We start from the raw sequence: 10,014 nt of genomic DNA, 5'->3' as shown, positions 1-10,014 counted from the left end.
TTGTGACTGGAATTACTTCTTCTCTTGTACGCTTCTTCATGTCGCTTTAGAAGACCTTCCTTTTGTAGACATCTCCAATAGGTCGTGTCTTTGTGGCGTTTTTTTGTATACTGATAGTCAGCATGAACCAATATTCTACCACCCCTATTTGATGATGGGCCATTCAATGTGAGCGATTATTCAAGCTTTTGGTGAGATGCATGGTATACTGACTTTGAGCCGACCAGTCCTTGTTTTAGCCCCTCAATGCCGAGCGCCAGACAGGGTAACAACAAGTTCAAACTTGTAACGTCTTTTGATATGGCGCGGCCGGGATCGAACCCCGAACCTTCTGGCATATTTGTTTGGCACATTGACTCATGTTCAATAAACCCAAAAGACATCAATGTATCATTTGTATGAGAAAAAAAGGACAATAGTATATATGTTTCAGTATTCTTTGATTCTAACTGTCTCTCGCCATCAGTCGACGTTCGTTGCACTGACTGCAAGAGTGGCTGATATTGAGACAATGACAACTACAAATGTTTCGGCGTTTGTGATATCGGCGACAGCCACCAACTGTACAGATACATGTCCCCCCAACTGCAGATTCAGTAATGATGACAAGCCCACTGTGACCGGGAGACAGGAAACTGTCTGAAAATTTGTCGGCTGACTGACTGTGAAAACAAGTGCAGTGATGGATGTGAAGACAACCCCAGCTACGGCTGGGATGGGTCGTGTGCTAGAGGCTGCAGGAACGGTTGGACTGGTGACGGTTGTGACACCAGTTGTCCAGGGGGATGTCACGGTGACACATGTGAACAGTACGGGAGCCATAGGTGTACCCGAGGTTGTAAACACGGTCTTCACTGACATCACTGATATGCAGATCAGGACTGTTTCTGTGACCACAGAATGAAGTCTACAGTATGCAGACAGGGCTTTGTGGATGGCTGGATGTCTCTCGACTGTAGGCTGAAGTGTCCTAGTAACTGTGAAGCGTGTTCTCAAGAGACTGGGGAATGTTTCAGATGCAAGCAAGGCTACTTGGGGACTGACTGCACCAGACATATTGTGGGACTGACTGTGAGAGATGTCTCCAGGCGGATGGTGCTTGCGGATGTGGGGAGGAACGCCACACGATGTGTCTGGAGCAGGGCGTGGCATGTAATGTCGTAAAGGGAGGAGATGAAAGTAAGAAATCCGAACTTTAAAATGAACTATGAATGTATGTAGATATGTCCATGAATATGTGCTGATGAAATATGACGTCAAATAAAATTTAACGTTATAATTTTACTTTTCATACATTGACAATTAAAGGTTTGTGCATAAAATGTCAAATATTTGAAAGGAACATGTACAAAGATATTTCAATGTATGTATGTGTTGATTAAATATGACTGACTGATTGACTCACTCACCCACACATTAAACATTTAACGTTATTAATTTTACTTTTAATAAACTGACAATTAAAGGTTTGTGCATACAATGTAAATATCAACATCACTATTTCACTATTACGTTAATAAATCAGAGTGCTTAAATATTACGACAACGTATTTGTATTTTTAGATTGGAGACAAATCAACTTGCTAGTGATCAGAATGCTTCGACCATGGACGTAGTGGATAGAAATGGAACGCTTAATAATGAATCCACTGAAGATACGTGAAACTGACCTGGTCTCAGTGCCACAGTTAATTTCATCTGTTTAAAATGAGGCCTTGGGGGAAGATGGAGCACGACAAAGCATCACCCTAAAGCAGATATCCCGGAGAAGCGACGCAAAGATGATTGGTTTCATCCAGTAAACAGACCACAATAACCCTTTGATTCAGAAGAACCAACATACATCTGTATAGCTGCACACCTTGGAAACAACAAGATGGACGAAGATGAATGTTGTGCGGATTTGAACACGTTTGTCTGAAGTACAAACATAATGTTTGGACATCGACTACTGTGAAAGTTTTAGAAGTACGCTTATGCTTATGCTTTTTTCCATAAAAGGTTATGACAGAACATATGTTGAGAAAAGCGTTGATGTTGAACATCCCTGTAAACTGCTATTACCAACGGCATGGACACTAAGACATTTGTTATAAAAAATAAAAAAAATGGAAAATACATATAAATAAGGGAGATTGGTGGGGTGGTATGCATTGATAGGCTAACGGAGACTCAAGCATTTGTTTTTATCATTTAACAACAGTTCAGTTAAGGAGACATAAGGTTCCATGTGTTGATACAATATTGTGACATATTTTTGTTGCAATTAAGTTAGAAATAATAAATTAGAAGTAACAGTGACTTTATTAAAAAAAACGGATTTTCATAGCTATATTATTGTTCTTGTAATCCCTTGAAAATTATAATTAAGTAAAGGTAAAGATGTGATTACTCAATTTGATATTTAAATCTCAATTAGGAAAGTCGACAAAAAGCAGAGCATGTATTGCGTGAATCAGTTGAACTTCAGCAGTTCAGGTCACACACACACACACACACACACACACACACACACACACACACACACACACACACACACACACACGCACGCACGCACGCACGCACGCACGCACGCACGCACGCACGCACGCACGCACACACACACACACACACACACGCACACACATATATATATATATATATTCTTATATATACTTCCATTTTAGTGACATTTTGTTGTTTCGTTTTAGTTTAGCGCCGCACTCAGCAATATTCCAGCTATAGGAAGGCTATCTGTACATAATCGACAACCAGCCACGGGACGTTAGTGACATGCAGTTCACGAAGTTGAGTGAGCACATTCATGTATGGACATAGATAGTTCTGTATGGGACATTGTACACAAGCAAATTTCAATTTCAATTAATATTCCTATGCGTATGTCAAGATTTGGTTTATCCTCTGTCCTGTTTATGACCGATTGACGTCGCTATATACATATAAGTGCAATGATCTTGAACGCGAAGTTAAAGTCACCATGACCGATTTGTATATACGCAGTATCATTGTAAGTGCTTTGCGTCATATATCAACGGTAGAGATAACCTTTACATGAACCTTGTATGGGACATGTGATAAAGTACATGTCTGATGCAATATGCTTTACAGATGAGTATTCCTTGGTGTTGCGTAAGGCAACAAACACACACTTCTGGTATGAAAACTGTGTGAGTAACACGTGCTGCCGGTAAAGCAGGACATGTTTACCCTTATCGTGATACCCGGTGTCATCCCTGATTTTCAGTGATCGATTCATATAACTTTCATCACTATTTTGCCTCTAACGGCCCAATGGAATCTGTTTCGGGAGATACGCCAGACTAAGTATCATCTGCCATGGAAGTTTTCAATTTATGAAAGTGCAGGTGACTTGCGGTACTTCCTTAATTAAGGCGGTGAGTTACACATTTCACTATTTCCTGTATATTTATTAATTTTGTTCAGTTACGTACCCTTCCAACGATAATATGTATCAATATGTATTGACTTGGCATATTCATGGCCCGTTTAGTAACTTCACACTGTTCCGAAAACACCCAAAATCTATAAGCTTCTCAGAGTTGCTTCTAATAATGTTTTCAAGGAAACTAATATTGACACCGTCATCGTAATAAAATAAGTCGATATTCTGGTTGACATAAGTTTGTTCTAAATGTTTTGAGCTAATTATTCGCTGTCTTATCCATATGCTTCATTTCATCGTAAACGAGTGTAACGCATGGTAAAAATAATTTCCTAGATTATTATAAACTAAGCTGCAAAAGAAAGTATAGGTTGGCAATTTGTAATTATCGTCTAGGGCTGTGTTTATACAATCGAGACATTTACCTGAAATATTGCCGCCGTTGGCATCATTTTTAACGGTTGGTATATAAAACACAGTGAAATGGCTTGGTGTGTTGACGATTCTGTACAGATGGACTCCCACAACGGTAGATCCTTTTTGGCCGACGCTATTATTAACGTCTATGACATCGCTGAGCACACTGTTCGTCTCACTGCACTGGTGATTCTTTTGTTTGAGAAATTGAAAAAGTGATGCTTGATCACAATGTTCAGTATATTTGTACATCCCAACGCAAACAACTCATCAAGTTCGCGAGGATAAGTGAGCATATGTCGTTCCATCATAATACCCAGAGAATTGTTTCCTGAGAAAATGGTCTGTCATAGTTCTCTGAGACGTTACAAGCAGTGAGTCTATGCACATTGATGGTGTATAAAAAAACCACATTTCTCACATATTGTTCTTGTAGAAATAAGAGTATGTAATGGATATCTCTCAGTTTGGGACATTGCCAGTGGCTACTTTCCCACTTTGAAATGATGATTACAAACTATGTTTGTCAAAAGATAAACCGATCGATATGAATACAATTCTGAGTTATAGACGTGATAACTTTATAGTTTGTGTTCAAATAGCTATATGGACACATGCTTAGAACTATATTTACAATTATTTTCTTCCAGTATAAGGTTTAGTATGAACGTCGTTTGTTTGTTGTTTAACACCGCACTCGGCAATATTCCAGCTATATTACGGCGGTCTGTTAATATCCAGTATGGTTTCGACAATCCAGTGATTGGTACCATGATCATAGACCCACGCAATGGAGATGCGATTATCATGCTTTCAGCCAAGTCACTGATCAATTTAATCGCCTCTTACGACAAGTATAGGTGGGTGGGGACCTTTCTTCTTACCCGGGATCCACACGAGTGCGTGAAATTCTGAATGTAATACATAAATGAATCTTCAAAAGCTTCACACGATGTGCTTAGTCATTCTGCTACATGAACAAGTCATGCAAACACAGTGACTCATACAAAATACGCTTACAGGTGTCAAACTGATACAATAGCTAAGGAGATAAAACACGTCGAGTGACTACCACTGCTACTTTGAACAAACACGACAGCTGACATTTGTTATGAATATAAATATACAGAGAAGTGTAAGGGTATTATATAAAAGTAATACACTTTGAATTATGTCTCAGTGGCAAGAATACAGCTAAAGGCTGTTAAGGGTTTCTTAACCAATTAAATCGACTGTGAACAACCGAATGAGCGTCTAGGGTGTTAGTAGTTATATAAGTATATCTTATGAATATCTTATGCATATATGAAAATCGTTAACAACAAATTACGATGAAATTACAACAGAAAAGTACTATCAGGTGATGAAATGTTTGACGATTAAAGAAATGCACTGAAGAAACACTGAAGACATTATTAAAGAATTATAAAACCTTCTTTGAATCAGACCAGGAATAGATAAAACACCATACCATACTGGGCTTGATAACCACTCGCGATGTCAATTATTACCACTGAAGGTACAATTCATAATCGTCCACATCTTCACCTCGATCCCAAAATCAACACAACGACGATGGTGTTACCCTTCTTAAATAGTTTCACATTCCCATACGATTTGACACGTATATTTAAGTAATCAATAGTAATCATGTGCAACCAAATAACGGTCGAAATATACTATCTAATTGTTAAGATCAGCTTTATATCATCGTACGACCCCACACATTCAGCCAGCACACACATTGAAACGACCTGATCACCTAGTAGCACCTTACACAGACATAATACATCGCGGACCCATTTCCAATGGTATATTCATGTAGATAGAGATGTAAAGAGAAGTTGTGTGAACCAAGAGCGAATATTCGGCAAGCGATAAATTACGGCGAGGATATATATTCGGAACACGAGAATTATGTGACAATTGTTGAATAGTGTATGTATTACATGTTTCATCAATACATGAAAAAATGACTAATACTAGTATCTACACATTCCAGTACAAGCCAGTCCATCTGCTGCTGTTGCTTTTACAGTGAGTTAATCAATTAAAGTTAAGCACATTGGCGGCGGAGAGTAGTGGGTGATTGGCAGCGATCGGCAAACTTGACCCCTGGACTTTTGGCCCCTTTGAGCCCCATCGAGGGCTTCTGTCTGTCCCAAACTGAAACACAGGTAATTTACGTATGATGTTTCTTTGGGCAAGATACTTGAATATCAGCAAGGATCTAATGGAGGTGTGAATTGAGAACCTTCTATTGTGTCTCCTGAAACGCAGCATCTCAGGGAACTGACAGTTCAAATGGATATGCACGTAAAACCGATAATGTTTGCTATGTGGATTGATTACCCATGTGGTGAAGATACAGGTGGTCGTACAAAGTTGACCTTTTTTTATTCGTTTTGATTGGATAACCGTGACCTGTCACACTGGGACTACTTTTTTCATTTATAAAAAATCGCGAGACGTCATTCATTTTGCAACTACAAGGCAGAACTGAAGCAATCTCGTGAGAGCGAGAGATATTTACAAACACTTCATTAAACCAAACAAGATGGCCACACGTATCAAATTCGGTTTGCATTCTAAATACGTTATGCATAGAGCTTCTACAGACATTATATATTCGAGCTATATCCATTTACAATGTACGACTACCGATTAATAGATCGAGGGTCCCCATAAGCGTGACGCAGCCGACCACTTTCGCAACTTTCAATTTGATTTAACGTAAAAGGATAAGCGTGGTAAAATGAAGTAAACTTAAACTATCTGGTCCGATATCTAGGCTTATTTGGGATGATGCGGTTGTGTCACCAGTGTCCCCTTCGAAGCGTATTTTGTGGCACCGTTTCGGGAGTTGTTTGTTCACGACTGCACGACCAGATCACTTAAAGTGAACATTTCCGATACAAATCATTCGAAAACTCCGAAGTGTGCCTGACTTCTGATTATGTGGCCAAAAATATCCCAAAATATGAACAATAACATTACCTATCTCTAGCGTCAAACGCTGAGTTTATCACGGTTGTCTTTCTTATTCCGTCGGTGACCTTCGCTCGAAGTCGTGAACTTTCGCTCGGTCAGATACCATAGAAAGTCCACTCGTTTCGTAAAAATGGTATCTAACGAGAATGAGTGTAGTATTCGCTGTATATGGGTAGACGGTAGATATTGAGATATTTTGCATCAACGATATGGAGTTTCCTCAAGCTAATTCCCGTGAGCAATATTCCTCGATGTGGTTGATCTATTTGTGATGGTAAGGTGTCTATTATATTCCATATGTTCCGTTTCAGTAAATGCTTGTATCAAGATGGACGTGACGAGAAGCCCACTGCCGGTACTGTGTAAGTGCAAAAACTGTCAATGACACTTGAAACAAGTGTAGTACGTTTCTTTAAAGTCATGCATGAAATAATTCCATTAAGTTTTAAATGATTGATACATTGTCCGTCTTTCTTGCCAGGATGGTTGTCAGGCGAGATCTAGACTTGCTCACTGATTGAAGTTTATCTGCAGTGAGTCACCATGAAATTTTAAAAGCATAGGAAACGCAATATTTTTATTTATTCGTGGTTTTGTTTTAGATATGCGTAAATCTATGGATTCATATTTTAATGTTACACTTATTGCAATATGATATTCTATTATTGTAATTGGTTTGTATTATGTACGTGTGTCCATGATACATTTGACCCAGTGACGATACGAGTACAATGCATCGAAATGTCCTTAATATGTAATAAAAGTATTTCTAGTTACCACCTCAAGGCCATTTTGACAAAACATAATCTAGGCATCCAACCAATATGAACAATATTATATCTGTTTCAGTATTCTTTATACATCATTCGTCAACTGATTCCAACTGTTTCTGGCCATCAGACGACGGTCGTTGCGCTGACTGCAAGAGAGGCTGGCATGGTGACAGTTGCAGCTACAAATGTTCCGGCTTCTGCGACGTCGGCGGCTGTGACAAGGACACAGGGAGATGTAAACAGTGTGGGGCTGGGTACCATGCCACCACGTGTACAGAGACATGTCCTCCCAACTGTAGATACAGTCATGGTGACAAGCCCTACTGTAACCGGAAGACGGGAAACTGTCTGGAAAACTGTCAAGACGGTTGGTGGGGAAAGAAGTGTGAAAACAAGTGCAGTGATGGATGTGAAAACAACTCATGCTACGGCTGGGACGGCTCATGTGCTAGAGGCTGCAGGAACGGTTGGGCCGGTGACAGTTGTGACACCAGGTGTCCAGGGGGATGTCACGGTGAAACATGTGAACAATACGGGAGCCATAAGTGTACCCGAGGTTGTAAACACGGTGTTCACGGACATCACTGCAATAAGCAGTGTAACAGACACTGTAGAGACCAGGACTGTTTCTATGACCACAGTATGAAGTCTACAGTCTGCAGACAGGGCTGTGTGGATGGCTGGATGTCACTCGACTGTAAGCTGAAGTGTCCTGGTAACTGTGAGGCATGTTCTCAAGAGACTGGGGAATGTTCCAGGTGCAAGCAAGGCTACTGGGGAACTGACTGCTCTAGAACATGTAGTGCCAAGTGTTCCAGGAAGACATGTGATAGAGATGGAAAATGCAGGAGTTGCCAACTCGGTTACCATGAAGACAACTGTGAGAACCGCTGTGGCACTGCTTGTGACGGATGCCTTGAGACGCATGAGCCATGTCGATGTAAAGATAAATGCGACGTCAAATGTCTGCCCATCACACATGACTCTCAGGAGTGTCCAGATGAGGACGACGTAAATACAAGTAAGCAACTAGCACATTCAGTCAAAAACCTCTTTGCATAAGAAAGTCAACGTTAGTTATTTTTTAGACATTCTTTGAAGTTAGTTTTCATTCACATTTTTCATGAAAGTCATGTAACACAATATAACAGTGGATAGTGCTTTCCATCAATTGTATCAGTTTTTGTTTTAAAAAGACTTTTGTGTTTGTACTTCGGCACATCATCATAAACATATTCATGTACATACAAATGCATTAATGCAATACAAATATTCTCTTGCAGGTGGATCATGCAGGCCTGGGGATGATGCACTGGTTGTGGTTACAGTAGTTGTTTTCAGTTTGAATTTTAAACAGTAAACTAGATACGCAACTAATTAGGGTGATTGTTTAGTCAGTTGCAATATCTATTGCCTGCCATGAATGTATTAGTGTTATTACCCACTGTAAATGTTTATTTACAAATGACCCCTTGCTTGCCATGGGGTTTAAGAGGGACAGGAGATAGAAAAGAGGTTAGTAATTCTCAAAAACTCAAAAGTATTTGCTTGGCTCATTTGTAAGCTAAACAAAGAACCAAGTTAGAGTTTGTCAAAACATTTAATTTTCTCTCTGTACACAACTAGCCCACACGACAAACGTCATTCTTCGATCCATGGGTCATTGGTCACTAAACGAGGTGACCATAGATATAGTTACATCTGTATCTTAAAAGGTGCCTGACAAGATGTCAAAAATGAAATCAAATGCCATCTGAAGATTATTGAAGAAACATGCTTGACTTCCTCATAGATAGCATCTATGTGGAACTTGGGGACAGGCAATTAGGCAAGATATAGGCATCCCCCTGCGCAACAGTTATGCTCCTCCCACCCTTGCTCATCTCTTTCTTTTGTTCGCATGAGTTGGAATCTCTGCTCGGGAGTACAAGTTTGATCACGGTAACAGCATTGAGGACCTGAGTAAAACTTCCAAACATAACCAACATAATGTCCGATGCAACTTCCTATTTTGACTTAGACCATTTCCCGTATTTGTGTACAATGTACTCTTCTTTGAGCAGAAATTTCTTATGATTATGGAAAAGTTCTTGTTGTTTTTATTCTTGAAAAGATATTGTAAAGATGATGTATTTGTTCTTAAGTTTCTTATCATTTATTGATCAAATAAATAGTATTTCCAGCTACTTTGTTGATCTTTATTTCTACATAATTCCTTAAGCAGGGTGTTGTCTGGAGTCATAAGAGAGCGTACTAGTAATGAAGCCCGTACATGTCACATATATATCAACTGCTGTATCAACACAACCCAAAGCCTCATGGTAATTCGTGTTCGCAACCCTATTATCAGTCATGTACCCTCCACTGTCACTGGACACCTTACTTTGTCACCAAGATGCTTATAAAATCTGTCTGTTTCATATACAAGGA

The 10,014-nt window shown here is 39.6% G+C and overlaps 1 protein-coding gene across 5 annotated transcripts; it reads left to right on the top strand.

Moving 5' to 3' along the window:
• Positions 1 to 999: 999 nt before the first annotated feature.
• LOC124111906 (scavenger receptor class F member 1-like) lies at positions 1,000 to 9,767 on the top strand. 5 transcript variants are annotated; one of them, XM_048399839.1, is made up of 5 exons: positions 1,000 to 1,179; positions 1,564 to 1,968; positions 7,123 to 7,173; positions 7,661 to 8,605; positions 8,868 to 9,767. In XM_048399839.1, exons 3-5 carry the CDS (start codon positions 7,140 to 7,142, stop codon positions 8,942 to 8,944), a joined length of 1,056 nt encoding a protein of 351 aa, XP_048255796.1. In that variant the 5' UTR covers positions 1,000 to 1,179; positions 1,564 to 1,968; positions 7,123 to 7,139; the 3' UTR covers positions 8,945 to 9,767. The 5 variants fall into 5 exon arrangements, with proteins under 5 accessions (XP_048255796.1, XP_048255798.1, XP_046327765.2 ...); XM_048399841.1 differs by lacking the exons at positions 1,000 to 1,179; positions 1,564 to 1,968 and adding exons at positions 2,718 to 3,395; positions 5,823 to 5,997 and having other exon boundaries at positions 7,712 to 8,605; XM_048399840.1 differs by lacking the exons at positions 1,000 to 1,179; positions 1,564 to 1,968 and adding exons at positions 2,719 to 3,395; positions 5,823 to 5,997.
• The last annotated feature ends 247 nt before the right edge of the window (positions 9,768 to 10,014 follow it).

Source organism: Haliotis rufescens, unplaced genomic scaffold (genome assembly GCF_023055435.1).
Source record: "Haliotis rufescens isolate VD_foot unplaced genomic scaffold, xgHalRufe1.0.p SCAF_2, whole genome shotgun sequence".
Lineage (NCBI taxonomy): Eukaryota > Metazoa > Mollusca > Gastropoda > Lepetellida > Haliotidae > Haliotis > Haliotis rufescens.
This window is presented reverse-complemented; position numbering and strand designations above follow the sequence as displayed.

What these genes read in the sequence shown, in the direction of transcription:
- LOC124111906 (XM_048399839.1), top strand. Translation starts at nt 7,140, where the DNA reads ATGGACGTGACGAGAAGCCCACTGCCGGTACTGT. An exon ending in AAGCCCACTGCCGGTACTGT is followed by an intron (nt 7,174 to 7,660) that starts GTAAGTGCAAAA and finishes TATCTGTTTCAG; the next exon opens with TATTCTTTATACATCATTCG. An exon ending in TGAGGACGACGTAAATACAA is followed by an intron (nt 8,606 to 8,867) that starts GTAAGCAACTAG and finishes ATTCTCTTGCAG; the next exon opens with GTGGATCATGCAGGCCTGGG.